The sequence below is a fragment of the Gopherus evgoodei genome, chromosome 5 (genome assembly GCF_007399415.2).
Source record: "Gopherus evgoodei ecotype Sinaloan lineage chromosome 5, rGopEvg1_v1.p, whole genome shotgun sequence".
Taxonomy (NCBI): domain Eukaryota; kingdom Metazoa; phylum Chordata; order Testudines; family Testudinidae; genus Gopherus; species Gopherus evgoodei.
The window spans coordinates 89,310,578-89,334,009 of record NC_044326.1 but is presented as its reverse complement, the minus strand read 5'-3'; the positions used below and the strand labels follow the sequence as shown (position 1 = coordinate 89,334,009).

At 41.5% G+C, this 23,432-nt stretch overlaps 2 protein-coding genes across 2 annotated transcripts in view; one reads left to right on the top strand and one right to left on the bottom strand.

Moving 5' to 3' along the window:
• SMARCA5 (SWI/SNF related, matrix associated, actin dependent regulator of chromatin, subfamily a, member 5) overlaps nucleotides 1–3,741 on the top strand; it is a 50,222-nt gene extending 46,481 nt beyond the window's left edge. Inside the window, exons 22-24 of the mRNA XM_030563692.1 lie at nucleotides 897–1,109; nucleotides 2,005–2,115; nucleotides 3,461–3,741. Coding sequence (XP_030419552.1) covers nucleotides 897–1,109; nucleotides 2,005–2,115; nucleotides 3,461–3,526 — 390 coding nt within the window. The 3' untranslated portion in view covers nucleotides 3,527–3,741. The remainder of the gene's footprint in view (nucleotides 1–896; nucleotides 1,110–2,004; nucleotides 2,116–3,460) is intronic.
• A 143-nt stretch (nucleotides 3,742–3,884) lies between these two features.
• The window catches only part of FREM3 (FRAS1 related extracellular matrix 3), a 40,634-nt gene continuing 21,086 nt past the window's right edge, over nucleotides 3,885–23,432 (bottom strand). Inside the window, 10 exon segments of the mRNA XM_030565074.1 lie at nucleotides 3,885–5,742; nucleotides 6,295–6,351; nucleotides 6,354–6,424; nucleotides 6,426–6,526; nucleotides 7,365–7,511; nucleotides 7,582–7,655; nucleotides 7,658–7,722; nucleotides 7,724–7,775; nucleotides 8,976–9,102; nucleotides 10,773–10,900. Coding sequence (XP_030420934.1) covers nucleotides 5,654–5,742; nucleotides 6,295–6,351; nucleotides 6,354–6,424; nucleotides 6,426–6,526; nucleotides 7,365–7,511; nucleotides 7,582–7,655; nucleotides 7,658–7,722; nucleotides 7,724–7,775; nucleotides 8,976–9,102; nucleotides 10,773–10,900 — 911 coding nt within the window. The 3' untranslated portion in view covers nucleotides 3,885–5,653.

The following is a 23,432-nucleotide window of genomic DNA, read 5'->3' as shown; positions in this document are numbered from 1 at the left end:
AGATAAAGCAACACTATTCTCACTGCCAGCAACTGTCTCTCTGGTCTCATCCTTTGCTGTCCATATACTTGAATATAACTTGCTAATCTTTTCCTGCTTTGCTTTCAAACTGGGTGTTTTTATGGCTTAATCTGTTGCTAGTTAATTTACCACTTTGTGATTTCACAATATGAATTGTTCATCCTGTGTAATCTCTGAATATCTAGCACAGATTTGGGAGATGTGAAACAAAATTTGAAAAAATCTAGCTCTTCCAAAGTATTTAGCCAAACTCACTTTATATAGAGGAGGAATTCTGACTCCCCCCTGTCAGAATATAATTGAGTCACGGTACTTTACTTTCATCTGTGTGGGTGCAACATGGGGTAAAATGATCATCAAGTAAAATACACAGTTCTTAAGTAACATTTACTTTGTGCAGAGGTAGTTTCTGGACAGTTAATGAATTTGATATTAACCTGCACTGATATTCAGAGCTTTTAATTGTAACAGGGTTTAATAAAAATTATCTACTGTTCAGCAGCTGGGTTAATATAAAACTACTGTTGAACTGCTAGTGGGATCTGCCTATAATTTTGCAAATATGACAGTGGTGTCAGGACTCAAAACCTTACAGCTGGTCAGAAAATATTACTATTCACCAAACTTGTCTGGATCAGCTACCCATGCTGCTGTTGAAACATTTAAACTAGTAAATTCATCACCTGAATATGTTCCTTGCACAAGTTGGATTCAACTACTTGACTTATTTTTACATGGACTGTTTAAATTATGTATTTATTTTTAGTATCAGCTGCATGTCTTTTGCATGTGATCCGGAGCTGATATGAAACCTTAGTCTCTAATCTAAGTTGTTTCTTAATTTTATGTACTCAAATATTGTCTCTTTCCCTTAGATTGGCAGATACAAAGCACCTTTCCACCAGTTGAGAATATCATATGGTACTAACAAAGGGAAGAATTATACAGAGGAGGAAGATCGCTTTCTAATCTGTATGCTTCACAAGTTAGGATTTGATAAAGAGAATGTTTATGATGAATTAAGACAGTGTATTCGAAACTCTCCCCAGTTCAGATTTGACTGGTTCCTCAAGTCCAGAACTGCAATGGTATGTGTTGGTTTGGATCCATTTGTTTGTTGTTTTTATTCACAAGACATTCTCATCTACATAATGTTTGTCAATTCTATTTTAAAAACTGTGTATACAAACTAAGAGGGAGAGAACATTTTCATGGCAGGATTTTTAATGGCCTTTGAAACATGTAGGTTCCTATAGAGAGGAAATAGTGGGCAGAGAGCAAGTGAGGTAGTCTGAGGTGCATGATCTTGCTGATCAAATGGCTGCAAAGCTCATCAGCATGTGATGAGGTGTGTGTGTGTATGTGTGTGTGTGTATATATATATATATTTTCACAAATGAAAATCGATAAAAAGTTTAGGCTTTTGGATGCTGTATGCAGCATCTGTAACTTAATCCTGATTCCTTTTTAATCTTACTAATAGTTTTGATTGTAGAACTGTGTAAAACAAACTAATTACTGCACATGTTTTGAGACTTTCTAAATAGACTTGTGTGGTACAAAATGCCTCTTTAGAATATAGGATCTTTAATGTCAAAGCTGAAAATTAAAGCATAAACACTTAATATTGAAAGGGTTTGGTTTTAAACCAGCAAATAGAGGTAATTTTGGAATAAATGGGAGTTTTTGCCTTCACTGTAGCTTCATTCAAACCTTGTGTGTGGTGTTTTGAGACTAGATTAAACGTTAAAGAATTACTCAAGATTTTGCACTGTTAAATACAGAAGTCTTAAAACACTGGCATAAGTAACAACTAAAATAGCACTAAGGTCTTGAATTTGCGTGTTTATAAAATTTTACAGTCTACCTCCCCTCCTTCCCCCTCCCCCCCCCCAGTGGACAATTAATGTGAAAAAACCATTTGTTTGAAGATGGGTACTATATAGGTGGAGTAATCAAATGACTATCTTGTGTGTACCTTAGGAGCTACAGAGGAGATGTAATACCTTAATTACTTTGATTGAAAGAGAAAACATGGAATTGGAAGAAAAGGAGAAGGCAGAGAAGAAGAAACGTGGACCAAAGCCTTCTTCAGTGAGTTGTTTTTTATATGCATCTTAAATCTGTGTTCAAATGCTTTGGTGAAGAAAATTACCTAGTCCTAAGCTGCATGTCTGAAAAGTATTGGGTACTTAGCAAGTGTCTGGAAAATAGTGTGACTTCTCAGAAGTGGTTCCTAAAGGGTCATTCTAAGGATCCATCTACTTATCACATTTTACAAACCAGGGTGCCTGGAAGCTAGGCTCCTAAAGCCCTACTTTTGCACCTAAATAAGTGAATTGATTTTTTTTCAGAGGGGGTAGCTTTTTATTTTGGGAACTTTAGTTCAAAGCTAACATTTTCAAACCCCAGACCTGGAGAAACAACGTGGGATCTGAAAAACAGAGAGCTTTTAATTTCTTGCATCAGTGGCAATAGATCCTGCAATCAAAACATGATTGACAGTTTTACCGATTCATAAAACAGAATAAAATCCAGGCTCGTTTTCCTGTGTTTATATGTGGTTTGCAGGGCTTTGCTGTATTTTAAGCTTGAAATGAATTAGACTCTCAGGAAGTAGATGCTAAGAAAGAAATTGCCATTTTAACTTAACTGTTCTGTGCCAAGAAATGCAAGCAAATGTTCTTTGCCATTATTTTTGCATTGTTTCCAAATTGGTTTAGCCACCTCACTGCAGATTATGCAAAAATATGGTGAAGATCTGATTGGCAGATATCTGCCATGAGTAGAAGAACCCATACACTACATTTGTGAGTCTTATCTTGTTGAACTAAACCCTAGATAGTTCTGACCTTCAGTATTCACCCCTCTGTAAGTGTTAATTTTGTTCATGTACCTAAAGGTGGTTCTACAGCTATTCAAACTTTGGCTGACCTGCCATGCCAAACTGATTTCACCTTAAAGAGCTGTAGGTCTCTTATCCCTGATAACATTCACTTATTTTAAATAATCAGCTGCTGCCTTCAACCACTTGAGTAGGGAGATAGAGCCTAAAGCATATTCTATGGCTAATATTCACTGTTCAACCCAGTTAATATTGGGTATTCACTTCTGGAAAAAAAGTATGCATCTTATGTAAAGTCTATAGCTTTTTCTGCTAAGTAGAGGAAAGTCTCAGGGCTCTCAGCTATACTGGAAATTGACCAGGGCTATCTGAACAGTTTAATGTCATTGCAAACTAAGGGTTGTCTAACTATTTGAAATAGAACATGTGTAAAACAAATAGCTGTGGCCTATGGGTACTGGCCAACCAAACAGTTAATTTGAACCCATTTTTAACATTGTGTAAGGTTTAATCGCCAAATAGGTGGCTATTTTTGTTATGGTGAGCAAATTTTAGGGAGAATAAAGTAATGACCCATATGTCTATATCTTACAGGCACAAAAGCGTAAAATGGATGGTACTCCTGATGGTCGAGGCAGGAAAAAGAAGTTAAAGCTGTGAATGCTGAATTTTTGTAATCACTAAATTTTAAAAAGTAGTTCTTTAATTTACGGGTCTTCATAAGATGTACTGTACAATGCTCAACTATTATGTCATTAAAGGACATCAGGTTCATCTGTTTACTGAACTAGAAACATAGTACTTAATGTAGTTTCACTTTTTTAAATGCAACAGCTGTGCTGAACTTTTTTTTACCATTAAAGTAATAAAATAGGCTTCAGTTGACTTTCTTTTAAAGAGCTCTAGCTGAAAGCATGTGAATGTTTGAGAACTCCTGATTTATTTAGAGTCCTGTAATTTCAGATGTGGCTTACTTTAAACAAATCATTGCAGGAGGGTTTTGTGGCCATTTCTCCCTCTTTTGATTGACATTTGTGTGGGTAATGGGAGCAACTGCTGTGTCCAGCAACTTTTGTAGGCCTCCAGTTTTCTTTTCCTGACCTGCTACTTATTTATAGACCACTACCAACAGATGCTGTTTGAGAACTACTCTAAAAGCTAGAGGAATTACTGAACAAAAAGTGGTGATATAAGTAACTACAGTGTTCTGCTTTGCCCTAACACATTGCTTGATTAGTGGCAAATCTGGATATCCATAAGATTCCAATATATGGATTAGGCCAAAATTTAAAAAGCTCATCTCTCAAGCTAGAGTGAGAGAAATTCAACTTTACTTCCACTAGCTCTGTACTCAGTAGTATGACAACAGCCTTAGCTAGGAGTATTTGTATAGGCAGCTTTCAGTAAGTCAAGAAACAAGTGATTGTTTCTTCCTAACCATGTGTTTCCAGGTAGTTTTAACTTGACTCAGTTTATTGCTTGATGTGACTACTCTGAAAGAAAAGCCACTAGAGTGGCTCTATTGAAGGCAACTGAGTTCAGCATTGTGGCCCAGCTTGGGGCTCTCTCTAATGTTGACTGAGTACCTTTGCAGGATGGGCAGAGTCATGTGCCATAGAAATCAATATGCTGTTTCTGAATGTGAGACTTTGTGCAAATAAGCATTGTTTTCTAGTCTAAGCTCTTTCTTAAGTAAGTTACTTAAAAACTAGGTTGATTTTGTAGCAATGTCTTTTCTCACTATTTTGTTCTGTTCCAAGTTCTCAAATACTACACAGATATGTGGTATTAACTGTTGACTTGTTTAATACTGTACACTAAATTTAGTGTTCTTTCCATTTCCCTACTTGCAAATGGCTAATTGATCATCTCCACCTCTGAAAAATATGGAACAATCATTTTTAGTACAAAGGTGTACAGTATGTGTCTGGAAAATAGAGGCAAGAGGAGCCCCTCTTGTACCATACTTAGCATCTACAACTACTGTTTCACTCTGAATACTGTAACAGTAGTGGTTGTATAAGATAAGATGGCTTTTAAGTACATTTCTAAGTTAAATTGGCAGCTAGCTGTCTTCCTGTGCCAGGCCTCTAATAGATACAAGTCTTCATTGCAGGTGTTAAATTTTGTTTGCATAGAACAAAAGGCTTTGCTGAGAGCAGAGCACATAACTTATCTTTCAGATTTCTTAGCTGCTACTACACAGATTGCTGAAAAAAAATTGCAGCAACTGCAAACTTTTTATGCTACAGATTTTTGTAATTTTTCTATGATATAATTGAGCGGGTGTTAGATAACACATTGCTGTGCTTTTCTATTTGAATACATAACTCATCATGGAGTTCTCCTTCAGCCAAAAGTAGGAAACTAACTTTTTTGGGGGGACAGGCATTTCCCAATGCACTGTTAGGCTAGTGTAGGGTTTAAATCAGGACATAACTTACGGGGTACATTTAATTTCCACTCAGCTTAACTACACAGCTGTGACTTTAATTGACTATTTACTAGGTGCTGATAGTTAACAGGCAGAATTGACACATGACTGGGCATGTAGAAGCTTATAATTTACTGTGATCACTTGAATTTAAAAAGTGAATTCAAAGCAGTCTTTAGTAGTAATTGCCTAGATCAGTGACACATGCCCATATAGAATACAGGACATCCTAAAAATAGTTATGGAGCAGCATCATGTTTGTAGTAAGTATTCATTTACCCTGAGAGTAACATTTACAGCCTTTGCTTTTCCCTTAACTTACTGTTTTTCAAATGGGTCAGTGTATGATCCTATTACCTCTTGGCTACACAAATGTAGAACAAAATTCTTCTTTGATAATCACCACAGGTCTGACCAGCAGATTTGTTTGGCACCGACATCCCTATTTTCTTCCACAGATTTATGAAATTTTTCACTATACACACTGCTGTTTTTCTTTTCACAAAAATAAATCTATACAGTAGCAACTAAACATCGGGCTTACATCATGGCTATAAAGGTACATACACTGGTGCTTAAAAGCAAATGCTGGTTTAAAAAACACCAAGGAGTCCTAGTGTCACCTCTTGTTCCTGAAAAATGGTTTTGAACTCTAGATCAGTAATTCACACCTGCTGGGCCACTTCTGTTTTTTAGTAGTAACACCCAACCACAACAGGCAATTCTATGTCTGTGTAAAGTAGGCAGCTAGACACACTTGAGTTTGCTTTTGCAATTAAATGATATCTTAGAAGACTAGAACTCAGATTTGAGAAGCCCTCTACACTTCAGAACTGTCATTACTGCTGCTGGAGTAGGTGACAGTTTCCTAAGAGAGGGCTATCCCCTCTGCTTCAGCAGAAATGAGACAACTACCACAGTGCCTATCAGAAGCAGCAGCAGCTCACCTGCCCCTCCCAGAACAGGCATAATACTGGCCTTTGATAGGGCTCACCTGCTGGAAACTGATCATTCTGGGTGATTTTACTGGAATGGTAGAGGGCTATATGCTGTTTTTATTTGTTCCAATGTCTTGCGTGATGGTGGGGCCATCAGGATTGGCTCTCCAACTGCGCTTCAGGGTCGTGGTGATGCTCTAGGCTTCTCTTCCCCATGCCTTGGTTAGGTCAAGACAGAATGCTAACCATGTAAATTGTATGAATGTACCACTCTCATCCTGCTGCTACCTTTGAAAAAACCCTCTTTACTATAAATTGAAATCACAAGGAGATGATAAAAACCAGTACCTTGCAACATCTGTAGCCAGAAGGCTCTGCATAGCTTTCAAGTAAAAGTACTTTTTCCATTTGCTAATACTCTCAAACTAGGTTCTTTAAATTTTACTTCTCTATAAAAGCATCTCTAGGCTAAGCTTGGCTCTCCCACCTTGGTAACACTGTTGGCTCTAGTTTCTGCCATGCACTCTCATTGCTTTTACCAGTTTGCACCCAGATAGCTCAAACTTAGGGCTTGTCTCCAATATGCCACAGCACCCCAAAATACTGTGCTGTAACTGCCTGTGTGGACATTGAAGTCAGAGGTACTTCGTTCACTTTAATACAGTCTTCCTTTCAGCAGGACCATGTTAATATGAACCAGGTACCTTTTTTATTCCCACAGCATCCACACAAGTCAGTTACAGCACAACATTTTGGTGTGCCTTGGAATTCACCCTCCCCATTGTCTATACTGTGGTTCAGCACAGACACTGCTGATGATACACAAGAACAAACAAAATGTAGCTCCCTCTCTTACCTGTGCTGAATCTACTGGACTAGCAGTAGTAAAAAGCAGTACAAATGACTAAGCGCACCCAGAGAGCTGATCCATTGAGTAAGAAGATCTCATGCTTTTCAAGGTACAAAGCCATTTTAAAAAATTATAGCTAATTTATAGAAGCAAAATATTGAAAAGTGCTTATGAGGAGGGAGAGGAAGCACCAATGTAGTCCATGATGATAAAATGGAGATAATACCCTTTTCCCGTGAGTAGCTTTTTGTACAACATAAATACTTGAGAACTTACCTGGAAGAGAGGAGAGGATGACAGGCTGAAACCATCTGAACCAGGCTGCTTTACTAAAGGAAAAGCATCTGCATGATCAATAGCTAATTTAGCATGAAACTTCACATTTCCAAACACTTCTGCCTGGGTCTCGGGTTGAGCTTTATCCTGGGGGAGTGAATAAAACATTGCCAGAATAATTTAGAAATAAAGCCTGAAAATAGTACTCTGTGTGAACTAACCATTTACATATCAGGATCTTGAATCTGTTCAATAGGCTAGGTGAGTCAGCCAGGCATCCATATTCCCCAGACTGTATTTGGGCACATATCCATCAGCCTCAGTGCACAGAAACACCTTCTCAATGTTACAGGTGAAAGTCTCCTAAATTCTGAAAAGGGTCAACCATCACTCGGCCATAAATTTCAGACCCTAATAAAGCAAATTAAACACTTGGTAACCACACAGGAAGTAATCCATTTCATACATGCATCTGATGAAGTGGGTATTCATCCATGAAAGCACATGCTCCAATACGTACGTTAGTCTATAAGGTGCCACAGAACTCTGCCGCTTTTACAGATCCAGACTAACCCGGCTACCCCTCTGATTCATTTCATGTTGTACAAACAATGGTAAATCATAATAAAACCAATGCAATGAGACCTATGGCTGTGTAGTCCAAAAATGATCATGTTAAGGTCTCAATTGCCTGTATGCATGTAGTTGAATATAGTACCTTTATTACTGATTTAACACTGGCTACTAATCTGCACTAGTTACTGCACCGTAAATAGTGTTTCCTGGGAAAGCAGGCTTATTTACTTTTCTTCTCACTAGGGGGCAACCCATAGCCACATAAAAAGGTATCCAACATGATAGCTATTATGATCACGTAAACTACTGATCTATGCAGTGTTGGTGTAGTCAAGTCCATCCCAGGATATTAGAGAGACAAGGAGAGTGAGGTAATATCTTGAACTGGATCAACTTCTGTTGGTGAGAGAGACAAGCTTTTGAGCTTACACAGAGATGGTCCAATACAAGATATTACCTCCCATCCCACCCCCAGTCTCTCTAACAGACTGATCTAGCAGACTATCTTGGTTTCATAAGGAGGTCTTGTGTTGGAGACCAGTTACATACATAATGAATTGTGCTGTAATGTTGGCATAATTGAACTTTATTATGAATCCCTGAAGCACATCCAGAACTCCAGTCAGTGCACAATGTGAAAGTAGATAACGTGTGCTTAAATCTTTGCACTGGCTTCCTGTTTCTGGTTGCAATTCAGTGTGGTGGTGATTGTTATGGGTGAGGCTCTCAGTTACTTGAAGGAGTGAGCTGAAGTTTTCTGGTGGTAGGATCTTTTAAGAGGTCCCATCTGTTTTGAATTTGCTCACACCAGAGCTACAGTCTAATAACATTCAAGGGAAGAATCATTTGTTTTGTTTAGCCTTTGATAAACATTTAGAAATCCCACACCCACCAGACAGATGCCTCTGTAATAGATGTTATAGAAATGAGTAAAAGAAATGTTCAGTTTTGTTAAAAGTAGTTCTATTTCTGTGTCCATAGCAGATTAGCAACATGTAGTACAATGGGGTGCAGGCTACTAAAAGATGTATTTACCTTCAGCAAATGCCACATCCGTTCCTTCCCCAAATCCCATGGAGCCGCTGGATATCCAGAGCTCTTTCTTGGACAGCAGTAACATTTGGGTATTAAGACTGAACTCAGCCGCTACTGGGTCACTGACCTGTGGCAAAAAAAAAAAAGCCCTGAAATCTAGCTATAGTTTTACAAATGTCAGTGTTTACTACAGATTCTGTGATGTTCAGTTAATAGGATCACTCAGTATTCTGTACATCTCAAATCCTAACATAAAATTAATACATGCAGGGTTGCTGTACAGGATAAAATGGGATAAAATCATCATTTAAGAGCTGTATGAGTTCTGGCACTGGTCCTATGAATGATAATGTGTTGTGAAAAAGATTGTGTAGCTTTAAAACCTCTCTCTTTCAGCCTATGTTCCTCTCGTGTGCACCTTGCCCCCATTCCTTCCTTCTGGGGCTACCACCCCACTTCTCCTACGCCTGTCAAGGTTCCCACCAGTTGAACCAGGTGGGGTGGCATCGACTCTAGAAGTCAGAACATGACCAGTGAAGCTGGATTGATTACACCAACTCATTTCACATATGCCAAACAATAATGACTTTTGGTCATATTCAAACTAACGACCTAATCTCCATGTGTCACAACCCAATCCCCTGAGTTATGTTCCTCCATGTATTAAAATTATTATTTCAGGAAAAAAGCCAAACCCTACTGTTATAACCTTAATAATGCATATTTGCATAGGTCTGGAAATAATTCAAAATTATTCACACCGCAACCATAACCCCTTCTTTAGCACATAAATCATTGTACAAAGTCTTAACTTTCTCTATGTACCTCTATGAGTAATGACTATGCTACTGTGGAAGGCATATTGTTTGGTTTCTTGACCTTGTCTGCTTAGAGCCATAATGCTGATTTGGTACATTTTTTTCATTTAATTAATTAGCATATAATAAGAGTCCTATTTACACTGACAAAGATTTTTCAAAACTGGGTGCCTAAAATTAAGCATAAAAATTCTTCCTTAGGCACCTATGTTAGGGGCCTAATTTTTAAAAAGATGAGCACTCTGCAACTCCCATTGAAATCAATAGGTACTGTTGGGTGTGTAGCATTTTTAAAAATCATGCACTAATTTAGGTGCCTATATAAGGATTTACAACACTAAATTTAAGATGTTTGAAAATTACAGCCACACTGCAGATTAGTGGGAAGACAAGTGCTCAGTTATGCAATCCTCTTGCTTACCCTGCTACCTAGATGCTCCTTCTTTCAACAGAAAAGGAGAATCTGGTACACATAAGACATCCTATAATACTGCAGAGGTAATTAATGGAATGCTATATTCATTCATACCATTTAATTATTTTCATAAGCACAGGAGTATTCTAGATTTAAACAAGCACATGTCCATGAAAAATCTGAATGAAGTGTCAAATGTACAGGCCTGATTTCCCACTCCATTACAGCCAGGGTCACCTCAGTGTATTTCCATAAAATTAAGCTGAGTCTCAGCATTAAAAAAAGCTGGGGTTCTAATGCTACCTGTTAGGAAAACAAATGATCTTATTTTCAGTCTGCTCAATTTCTAATATCCATGAACAGCTCTCATAAACATGGTGTAAAAATGATGAAATAGTTAAGCCATAGGCTATAATAAATTGTGAAGGAAGCAAATGAAATATATTAGTTTAATTGTCATGGTACAGTGTAAGATACACCAGACAAACACAGCTCTACAGCAATTTGAATACACTAAGACACGTAAGGCATTTAAATAGGTAACCTTAAATAAAAATGCTGTACCTGTTGGAACCTGATATTCACTTCAAAGGTGATTGGTTCCCATAGGTTACAGATGATAGGAAGGGTATATTCCTGCTTAGGTGCAGAAGTACACGGGATACATTTTACAGTGTAGTTACCAGAATAGTCTCATACCTAGCGCGCACACACACACACAAAATAGGCATAATATTAGAAAGCAAACACTTCTCCATAGTCTCTGAACAACCTGTGCTTCAGTTCAAACTACAGGGCACTACCACTACCTTCATTGTAATCCTTCAATCTAAACAGCATGTATATTAAAAAGCATAGGTTTTCTATCTGTTATCTTCCTACTTAACAGTGTCGTATGTACACAAGGACACCCAATTGTAAATACTTTGGTCAGGGAAGCAGGATAGTTCAATCAGTAGGAGCCAGAACTGGGAGTCAGGAGACCCAAAGTTCTAGTCTGAGCTGTGTAACTGACCTGCATATTGAAAAAGCTATTATATAATTTCTTTCTGTTCATAATTTTCCTGTTTTAGCCAATCCAACCCTAGGCCCCAGACCTGCATTGTAATCCACACAGCCTGTCTGCACAGATTACAATGTAGAATCAGGGCCATGATTGTACCTGTTTACTTACATGACTCCCATTACTGTAGCATCAGATTTCTCTGGCAATGACTCCCTCTGGACAAGTCACTTAAACTCTGTCTTCTCTTAGACAAATCATTTACTCTTCTTTTCCCACCCCCCATCTGTATACTGGGGATAATAACATCTATACACCTCACCAGGGAGTTGTGATCATTCATTATGTAAAAGTAAAGCAGCTGGAATCTGGCAAGCATTAAATGATCATTTTTGTTATATCCTTGATAAATCTATGTGAACAGACAGATTGATTTTGTAGAACCCAATGCAGAGACTGTTTCAAACTAGCAGTAATTTAGCAGCTTTTAGCAAATCAGGGTGACTTGTGGAGGTAAGCAATGTCCTCTGAGTCCCAGCCAAAATGCATGAAGCCTGCACTGGGGGTACTTTGCATTATAGGAAGGTATAACACATCGTACAGTGTTTTCTAGCCTCTATTCACAGCTTCAGCTACTTCTGTCATCTAAACAATAGCTGTGTTTATATTATGACATGTATTATCTGAAATCAGGGATACTACAGCTTGACAAGTTTTTTCCATGCTACATATTATTACCGGTATGTAGTAATGCCTAGAATAGGTAACATCTGTAAGATCAAGGTAATACGATCTGTTTTCACACTGAAACCGGCACCTTTTTAATGGTAACCACTTTAGATGCCAGTTTAACACTTTGCACTTATACAGAACCTTTCAGAGGAAAGCTGCATAAGTGCCATTATCCCCACTGAATCATTGGGGAAACTGAGGCCCAGAGGGGCTAATGCTCAAATTCCCATAAATGGCCAGTAATGCAAGGTGGTTTAGTTTTCGGTGCCCAGTTGGAGACAACTAGGGCCTGATTTTCAGAGATGCTGAGCCTGCACAGTGCCCAATGACTTTAGCTGTGGGTGCTTAGCACCTTTGAAAATCAGGTCCTAGTCAATTATGTTGGGCACCCAAAAATGGAAGCACTTCAAACTAGTAACCACTTTTGAAAATTTGGATATAAGTGACTTATCCAACTCTGCACAGGGGGTCAGTGGCAGAGCCAGGAAAATAATTTAGCTGTGTCTTTCGAGAACGAGAGCAGCATCTTTCAACTAACCCTTGCCACAGGCATTATCTACTTCATATACACACATACATGCATACATACAAAAATCGAAAAGCCATCTTGCTATGTCCAAACATTTGCCATCCAAGCTGTCAGCCATCGTTAGGTACATGCGGGAATTGTGTCGAGTCACAGAACTGTGAACTCTTGTGTTACTTTACTAACTGAGTAAAACCTAATCATCACAACAGACTCTCTGTTGTTGTAGAGGAGACAAGGAACCTAGCAGGCATTATTAAGGAAGGTACAAGTGTTCCAGCTGAGGCTTCATGCGTATTTATTTCCAGCCCTTTGACAGATTAGCTTTAAATAGACAAAAATAAGTTCTTCCTCAACAGTCTGTGTAGTAGTAAGACTGATTGGGATGGAGAAATCCAAGGAGAGATTTCGATATGTAACCAGGGGCTTTTGTTTACAACAGTAAAGGCAGTAATCACTTCCCTTTTTTCCTTCAGAAATGTGCAGACTTATGTAGCATTCAAAACCAAAGTTTTTGGCGCTCTGCTGGATCACATTTCAGGCACTGTGGTGACCATTAATTACTACTCCATTAGAAACCCCCACCTCCACCACCAAAAAAAAAAAATTAAAAAAAACCCACCAAAGGTCTTAGGAACCTCCAAGATGTTCTGACATTGCTCTAGAAAGTAGATGAGAGTTTGATGATAAAGTAAATGACTTCAAGGTGCCCTATTCTCCTCCCACAGAATATGAGTTATTCCTACTGAAGTCCTGGGGAATAATTCACATCCTGAAGGGGAAGAATAGGATTCCAGATATCTAAATATTTGGGTGCTCCTTCCTGGCACATCTCTCAGATTAACCAGTGACTAATAGTGCACTATACACCAAAAAAAGGGGTTATTTAACAGTGTAGAGCATAAAAAGATTAAGTCTACCGAAGTCAATGGAGAAATTCCTGATTTACATCAGTGTAACTGGAATCAGAATCTGACCCATTGACTCTGAATGGACAGGGAATAAACACTTTTTTTTTTTCCAAAAGCTCAATATAAAGAGTTTATCGTAATCATTCTAATTGCTTGGGGAGTGCAATTTTATAGAAACTGTGATTTTACTGATCTTGTTCACAAAGTACACTTGTCATTGTGCAATGTATTATAGTCCCTAGAAGGACAGCTAATAAGCTCTGCAATTTCTCTTCTCTTCTCTTCCTCCCCACCAAAAAAGAGATTGCCCCAGGTACTGGACTTATTTGAAATTAGCCTGGTTCATTTGCTCTATTGACATAGAAACTGGCTTTCAAATACCATATGTCCACTTTCTCACAATGGCTTAACAGGTTTTGAAGTATGAATGATAAATTCCTTTAAAATTTCAAGAGATCAAGCAATTTAACTTTCTTGCAGTCCAGGATAACTGTCTCAAGCTAAGCCTTCAAATGTCAGGCTCAATGGTGCAAGTAGAAAATCATTTCTTGCCTGTACACTGCACTCATGGGAGGGACACATGATCTCCCTATGTGACCCACCACCACCACCACTCCTCCCCACGCTGCCCCCAGCCTGGGGCCCCCCAATGCTCTCCCAGTCCCCTCCCCATGATCCATATCCATCCCATGTTACCTGGATGGGGAGGCTCAGTCCTCCTCCCACAGCACCAGAGACTTATGCTGTACCGACCCCAGGCATGATGACTCAGGAGAGGCAGCTGGTGGAGGGCTGGGGGCTGGCTCCTCCTGTGTCTTTTTGGTACACCGTACCACCCTACTTATATCTTACCAGTATGGCGTACCGAACCACCCTACTTGCACCGCTGCTCAGGCTCCTTAACTAAGAGAAGAGGAGCATTTTCTTTTTTTAATGCACATGTTGTGTCTACAAATACATGTACTACAAACTCATTACAACTTAAGGGATCAACACTGCTTCCATTGAAAATGAGCCTATAGTTTGGAAATGGGACAATGAAAATTTGATGACCTGTTTACTGCATTGTTCTTCCTCTCCTGATGCTTTCTACTGTTTGTCATCTCCATTGTAAAACCTTGTCTTAAATTGGATTGTAAGCTTTTTGGGACTGTCTCATACACGTGAAGTGCCTACTGCAATTAGAAAATGATCTAGATTGGGACTTCTGAGCCTAAGTCTAACAACAATGAAAAACAAAAATACGTATTAAAACACTGTTCTTAATTTTTAATATTTGTGGATACTGTAAGTTTCTAAAGGACAAGTAACTATGTACTTCTCATAATTCAAATGAATTTGTTTTTCATGCAAGAGAATAGTTCCTTGTGTTCATGTACATACAGTGTGTCCTTAGAACAGACTTGGAATTTATAGCATTATCAGTATGATGTCAGTTTGCGAATGTCTTTTAATCTAGATATACTTGTTCTCCTAGAAATAGCAGACATATATAGTCAGTAGACTATGAAACAGACATGACCTTAAGGAACACGACACTTGTCATGCCTCATTATTACAGGGCTTTAATTGCTTGTCTCTGAAACATAATCAGCTCTCACTATGTGGACCTAAACATACTGCCAGTACCCTCTATACAGTTGATCTTAAAAATAACTGGAGAGGAACAGAAGCCTATCTAACATATCCTATCATCTGTCTTGATAACAGATAACAGGGAGCTAGATTCCCAACTGAGTTAAAGCCACATGCTTTTTGTAAAATTATAACTGTGAAGCCAAACCAAACCAGTAACAAATCTACTCTACCAGATCATTTTATTTGGCCTGCTGGTAGGGTTGCCCCTAGAATTTATTTATTTATTCATTTTTAGATTGAGCCAAGGCACTGAGGGAGGTCTTTTAGTACAGCTGCTCCTGACTCATACTGCTTGGTTTGGCTCTGCTTCCCATCAACACTGGCTCCAACTCCACCTCACAGCACCCAAGTCCAGTGATTGCCTCCTCACAGGCTGATTGTTTGGGAGCGAAGAGCCAATCAGGTTCTGGCCAGACCCCACCTAGCAGTAGTGCTATGGTACCTTAAAGTGATCTAGATTACAATCTCAATGACACTGAGGTAATCCAGAGCAATCCTATGGAAGAAAATGGTCTCATGGAGGGAACACACTTCCCTATGGTTCGCGAGAAAGCCAGTGCAAATAAGATCCCCTGTTACACCAGTGGTACTTACAAATCCTGCAAAATCTGGTTAGTTATATCACCATAACACATAGCTAATTCTGGCCTGGGGAAACTGCTGCTGAGCCAAAGCTTTCAGTGACACTTATTATGAAGACAAAGAAGGAGAGCACTGCACAGCATTGGAACTGGGGAGAGCAATGAGCCTAAGCTGTTCTGCCACATTAGCATTCATTCATTGCCAGTGTACTGAAGTCACAAACTCTCAGCTCAGATCAGGATGGCAAACAGCACCTACAGACCATAGTGCTCAATCTCATGGGAGTTATGACCTACTGTGTTTCCTTACAATAAAGTATGCTATGGTTCTACCTTAGAGCTACAGGGCCAGATTTTGGCCTTTTTGCACTGCTCTGATGGCACAAATGGGTCATAAATCTGTCCGCAATAGAAATCTGGAGATTCTCCTTGACATGGGTGCGGATCCTTACAAGAAAACATAATGTAGAGCAGTTTGCCTGGTTCAGTGCATGTGATGTCACCATCTAGTGGCTGTCCGCAGAAAGCAACAGTAGTACTTTAGTATAGTTGACAAGGCCCTGTGATTTGGTACCAAAATTGCTAGACTGATCCCTGGGGATGACTGTGGAATCTGTATGAGTAAGAGGCAGTGGTTTGTTACACTGATTTTATTTTACAGCTAACTCTAAACAGAAGAAGCAAGAAAGTATGTTGGTCTTAAAACTCTACAACAAGCCATTTGACTCTGAGATCACGCAGACCTAAACAAAGAAATAGACAGTATAGCATTTTTCTCCAGGATTTAGTTTGTCTGGCCTTATCACATAACCCCTGTAACAGCGCATTCACCATTTACCAGGGAAGGTTATGTTAATTCTTATGGGGGAATAGGATGAAACTCTACCTTTCTTGTTTGTCCCCAATGACCTGATCAAAGAGATTCCCCTAGTTTTAATGACCATGATTTTTTAAAAGAAAATTCTTTGCATTAAGGGGACATATGCTAGTATGTACCCTAAACATGCCTGGGGAGAATTTTCAAAGATAAACATATTTGGATTTTAAACAGCTGATATTAAGTCAAAGGGGGTGAAGAGATTCCAGCCAAAGTAGTTTATCTTGAAATGCAGTGGATTAAGAAAGAAAGCAACTCTAACAAAGGAGGTCATTCAAGTTTTTTTATCCTCTTCTTTCCTATCCGTTTCCGTTCCTGCCAATAAAGAAACTATCAGTTTAACTACTATCCACTTAATTACATGAAGTAGAATGGCTTCTAAGTGAACTAATAACCTGTACTGATGGCCATGAATTGCCATAAACAAATCATTCATTCAAAATCCATATCCTAGTTTTCAAAAAGGCCTATAAAGTGTTTGCTCAGGGCAGACAACCTGGCATTCCCTTAACTACTGAAAAAACAAAGTTATGGTCCTGAAACCTGTTCTATATGTGATGCTACTCAGGCACTACCAAAGAGCTGATGAAGTTTTCTGCTTACTTATAAAATTATAAATTGTTTGCACCTCTTTCTTCAAAGCTCATTATTGAACAACTGGTTCCTTTGTTTGGTTACACATAGTTAGCATGTTCCCACATAATATGAAAGTGATACAGAACCTAGAGTTTACTAGGATATGATCAAGGGCCTCATTACAAAACCTTCATTGTCTACTTGCATGTAGAGAACCTAGATCAAAGGACTGGCATTTTGTCTTGACTACCTGTTTCTGCTACTTCTTTAATATTTGAACAAACAGTTTCCTTTACTTAAATACTACCTGTGATGTTACTGGTATGTGGAGTACTAATTAGCTTTAGGGCTTGTCTACACTACAGAGTTGCAGCGCTGGTGAGAGGGTTACAGCGCTGCAACTTAGGATGTGTACACACCTGCACGGCACTACCAGCACTGCAACTCCCTGTTTGCAGTGCTGGCCGTACACCTGGTCAAGCCTCGGGTGTAGAGGATCCAGTGCTGGATCACCAGCGCTGGTCATCAGGTGTAGACACTCACCAGCATTTTTGTTGACCTCCGTGGCATAAGCAGGTATCCCAGCATACCTGAAGAAGCCTCTCTGGTAATCAAGCAAACTCCATTGCCCTGTGCTCACCTGACCTCTCCTTTAAATGCCCCAGGGAATTTAAAAAATCCCCTTCCTGTTTGCTCAGCCAGGTGTGGAGTGCAATTAATCTATCAATCACTCAGCGACCATGCCTCCATGCACCAAACGAGCCCCAGCATGGACCAATGCAGAGCTGCAGGACCTCATTAGTGTTTGGGGAGAGGAGGCTGTGCAAACACAGCTGCGCTCCAGAAGGAGAAATTATGATACGTATGGGCAGATATCGCAGTCCTTGATGAGAAGGGTCCATGAACGGGACGCCTTGCAGTGCAGGGTAAAAATTAAAGAGCTGAGGAGTGCGTACTGCAAAGCCCGTGAGGGAAATTGCCGCTCAGGAGCTGCCCCCACAACCTGCCGGTTTTACAAGGAGCTGGATGCCATACTTGGGTGTGACCCCACTGCAAATCCTAGGAGCACGATGGAGAGTTCAGAGCAGGGAGAATTGGGGGATGTTGTAGAGGACAGAGACAGTGAGGCTATTGGCGTGGAGGGAGACACCCCGGAGTCCCAGGACACATGCAGCCAGGAGCTCTTCTCAAGCCCGGAGGAGGCTAGCCAGTCGCAGCAGCTGGAAGCTGATGTTGAGGAGGAAGCTGAGGGTCGTACTCGTGGTAAGTAGATTTCAATGTTTTGGGAGAGGAGGATTTTGGTTATGGCTGCCTGCATGCATGCCTAAACGTGGAATAGCCCATTGATTTGATCTATAACGTCTCTGTAATCTGCCTCGGTAATCTCTTGAAATGTTGCTGCAAGAGTGTTTGCAATTTGCTTTCTCAAATTGATCGGGAGAGCCACCGTGGTCCCTGTCCCAGTCAGGCTAACTCGTCCGATCCACTGTGCAGCGAGGGGTGAGGGGACCATGGCTGCACACAGGCAAGCTGCATAGGGGCCAGGGCGGAATCCACATTGCTGTAGAAGACCCTCCCTCTCTTCCCAGGTAACACGCAGCAATGGTATGTCTGGCAGTAGGAAACCCTGTTGAGAGTTTAGGGATAATTGAGTGCCGGGCACCAGAATCGCGGTTCCCCAGCCCATGGCGCTCTGTTTTTACCCCCACCTTCCCAGCACGTAGGCAGCCCCACGGTGTGCTCAGGTGTTCCCCGTCCCCCACTCCAAGCAGGCATCCTGCCCCGCGGTGTGCTCAGGTGTTTCCCGACCCCCCCTCCAAGCAGGTATCCTTCCCCGCCGTGTGCTCAGGTGTTCCCCGACCCCCCCTCCAAGCAGGTATCCTTCCCCGCCGTGTGCTCAGGTGTTCCCCAACCCCCCCTCCAAGCAGGTATCCTTCCCCGCCGTGTGCTCAGGTGTTCCCCAACCCCCCCTCCAAGCAGGCATCCAGCCCCGCGGTGTGCTCTGGTGTTCCCCGTCCCCCACTCCAAGCAGGCATCCTGCCCCGCGGTGTGCTCCGGTGTTCCCCAACCCCCCCTCCAAGCAGGTTTCCTTCCCCGCGGTGTGCTCAGGTGTTCCCCAACCCACCCTCCAAGCAGGCATCCAGCCCCGCGGTGTGCTCCTGTTTTCCCCCCCCATCACGTACGCAGCCCCGCGGTGTGCTCAGGTGTTCCCCGACCCCCCCTCCAAGCAGGCATCCTGCCCCGCGGTGTGCTCTAGTGTTCCCCACCCGCCCTCCGAGCAGGCATCCAGCACCACGTTTTCTCCCCCCCAGTCAATTTCCACTCCCAAGGGGAAATCGGGGCAAAACCACTCACCCCATTGCTCGCCATGACTTAGCTTGCCTGCTCTCCCTGTGTTATGTGAGGTATGTGAGAAGGATGCTACCAAAAGTCTAAAAAGTCCTTCAAACTGTGATAATAAACAAGGATGCCTCTGTTTATTACATGGTTCTATCTCTCTGTTTTCTAGGGACCTTGACTACTGCAGCCGTATCACCGGCCTCACGTAGGTTGCAGAACTTGAGACGGAATCCTAGGAAATCAAAAGAGGAATTGATCAAGTCTGTAATGAGCCACTACAACAGAGAAAGTAGGAAGACAGAGGAATGGAGAGAGAAGACCTATGAATGGAGAAGCAGTGTACATGAGTGGAGAAAGACTGTACATGAATGGAGGCAAACAGAAAGCAGGAGAAAGGAATTGTCTGCCAAAAAAACCACAAAGCTGATAAGCCTCCTGTCTCGCCAAACTGAGTCTTTCGAGTCTCTTGTAGCCATGCAGACAAATATGTACCGTGGTAATCCACAGCCCTCCCAAAGCCCTCTTCCTTGTTCCCCAGTATTTCCACAAAACAACTTTCTCCAGCAGCCAGTTCCATATTATCCCCAGCTGCCCCCAACACCTAAGATCACCTACCAGCCCTGATAACTATAATTCTTACCCTGTTCACTCTACCCCCATTATTCTGCAGCATAGTAATCCTGAAGTGCAGCAGACAGTGAATATTGATCAAAATAGGACATATTAAAACCTGTAAATGTACAGTCCATCACCCCTACCCCCTTGCCTGTTATGTACTGTATGTTGAATAAGTTTTTTTTTTTCCTATTTCTTTCACTACGTTTTATCGTTGCTGGAAGTGGTAAATATTACACAGCAAGGTAAAGCAAAGCATATCAAATGCATCAAACATTACTGTTGGCTCTCAGCATCACATTGCTCCCTTAAAGCATCCCTAATCCTTGAAGCCCTTTCCTGGGCCTCCCTATTAGCCCTGCTCTCTGGCTGAGCAAACTCATCCTCCAGGCGTCGAACCTCGGAGGTCCATTCCTCACTGAATCTTTCACCCTTCCCTTCACAAATATGGAGGGTGCAGCACGTGGATATAACAGCGGTGATGCTGCTTTCCACCAAATCTAGCTTCCCATAAAGACAGCGCCAGCGAGCTTTCAAATGGCCAAAAGCACACTCCACAATCGTTCTGCACCAGCTCAACCTGTAGTTGAACCGGTCCTTGCTCCTGTCAAGCTTCCCTATATATGGTTTCATGAGCCATGGCATTAAGGGGTAAGCGGGGTCTCCAAGGATCACAGTGGGCATTTCGACGTCCCCTACTGTGATCTTGCGGTCTGGGAAAAAAGTCCCGGCCCTCAGCCTCCTGAACAGGGCACTGTTCCGAAATATGCGTGCATCGTGCACCTGTCCAGGCCATCCTGAGTACATGTCAGTGAAACGCCCCCGGTGATCCACAAGTGCTTGCAGAACCATGGAGAAATACCCCTTGCGATTAACGTACTCTGATGCCAGGTGGGGTGGTGACTGAATAGGAATATGCATCCCATCTATTGCCCTTCCACAGTTAGGGAACCCCATTTCTGCAAAGCCATCTACAATGTCCTGCACGTTCCCAAGAGTCATGGTTCTTCTTAGCAGGGTGCGATTAATGGCCCTGCAAACTTGCATCAGCACCATTCCAACGGTAGACTTTCCCACTCCAAACTGGTTCACCACCGATCTGAAGTAGTCTGGAGTTGCCAGCTTCCAGATTGCAATAGCCATCCGCTTCTCCACAGGCAGGGCAACTCTAAATCTCGTGTCCCTGCGCCGCAGGGTAGGGGCAAGCTCAGCACATAGTGCCATGAAAGTGGCTTTTCTCATCCGAAAGTTCTGCAGCCACTGCTCGTCATCCCAGGATTGCAGGACGATTTGATCCCACCACTGAGTGCTGGTTTCCTGAGCCCAAACGCGCCAGTCCACGGAGCTGAGCACGTCTGTTACTGCCACAAGCAATTTACTGTCTTCACAGTGAGGCGATTCAATATCATCGTCTGACTCCTCACTCTCACTGTCACTCTCACTGTCGCTCTCACTGTCGCTCTCATTTTGCAGCTGAAGGAATAGCTCCACTGCCAAGCGCGATGTGCTGGCAACATTCATCAATAAGGTCGTCAGCTGCTCAGGATCCATTTATAAAAAAAATCGCAGAAAAAGCGCTGTACAATCACAATGCTGCCACACCACTCGGAATGTGTACCAAAGCACCACGGGGCATTGGAACAGGAAGCAGAAAGACAATCACACTTCCTTCCCCTTCCCACAAGCCACAGCGCCGAAATGGGACGAGGTGCTCTGTGGGATAGCCGCCCACAATGCACCACTCCCAACAGCGCTGCAGTGTGGCCACATTTAACACCACTTGCAGCGCTGGTTGCTGTAAGTGTGGCCACTCTGCAGCGCTGGCCCTATACAGCTGTACTAACACAGCTGTAACAACCAGCGCTGCAAAATTGTAGGTGTAGACATACCCTGAGATATCCTTATGCTTTAAACCTTTTCATCTGTTGAGTTATATCAAACTGATGCCTATGGAGGCTTCACATGAGTCCCGAGACCTAATTATGAGCTTTCTCTAGGTATTTATAACACATAAGATGTCAATACAGGTACAGAGTAGCATAATGAAAGCCCCGATCCTGCAACAACACTGGCAGGCAGAGCCCTGCATCTGTGTAGAGCCCCACTGACTTCACCTGCACATGCTGTTGCAGGATTGAAGTCTAGGAAAAGTGACAGAAAAGTCTAGAAATATTATTTCAATAAACAATTACAGGTCTCTCTCATTATAAAGCTCTTCATTTTAAGGAACCATTTGATATATGCCTCTTAACTCCATTCAAATTCATTCAAGCTCTTTCTAACATTCACTCCATTATAACATGCAAAATATATTTGTATCCCAAGTAAAGATGCGTCAAAACTAGAACCTCAGCTTTGAAACCCTTCGGAGTCTGAAGGAGTGCATGACAGGATATGAATTAGCTCCTGTGATGTTGGTCCCATGTCAGAACTAAAACCTGAAGGGGCCAATGTTTGGAAGCAGCCAAAAATTTCACAAGATTTTGGTTCAAGATGGGGAAAAGAATGGAATCTGGTGAATCATGGAATCTGGTGATCTCATAAGATTTTTGAGACTGGGCAGAAAGCTCACTGGAGCTACTTGCAAGATACTAGTGCTGTCTTGTACCCATGCTAAACCTAACATGGATCTGTGTCTGAACACCATCTCTTCACCTTTTCTCTAGCCCCAGTACTAGACTTACAGAAAGGGAATACTGCCTCAAACTATTGCACTGGTGCTTGAATGGCTGACATTTACCTCAGCTACACCATCTTTACTGTTAGAACAGATTTTCTGTAAGACATTGTTTAGTTTGTTAAGGTGCCATGTAAATATTTAAATAGCACTAAATGCTGTAATAAAATTTTTCTACAAACACCTGTAATTTTTACTGCTAACATCTGAACTCACTTTCTTTCTGTTGCAAGGAGAAAGCTTAGGTTGCGTACCCTGTGTGGCTCTGTGATTGTCACTGACATGCTGGAGCTCTAGAAACTCTTATGTCGATCAGCCCCTTAGTTCAAGGCTCTAGTGATCAAATATATCTCTTAGTGCTGACACATTTGATAATGGACTATCCGATAACCCAAACCTGTTCCATTAAGCATTTTGAGAAGTGTAAAGCAACAGACACAAGAAATGAAACCCAACACTTTGTGTCTTTACTTTCAGGAATCCTCTGGAAAGAAATCTTTTTTTAAAAAAAACTCCACAAACCTAATTCTTTGGGTTTGATCATGCACAGTGCAGTTACTGAGTGTTGTGCATACCAGTGCAAGGTAAAAAATGATTACTGGTACAGGTTGTGCACATGGAGTTTGATCCAGCATTAGTGAGAGAAGTGCAGTGTGGCTGACAAGCTGCTCATGACTATTAAAGCATAAAAGAAGGCCTTGCTAAGCTTCTTATTATAATGATAAAGATCATGCTTCTACCCACCTAG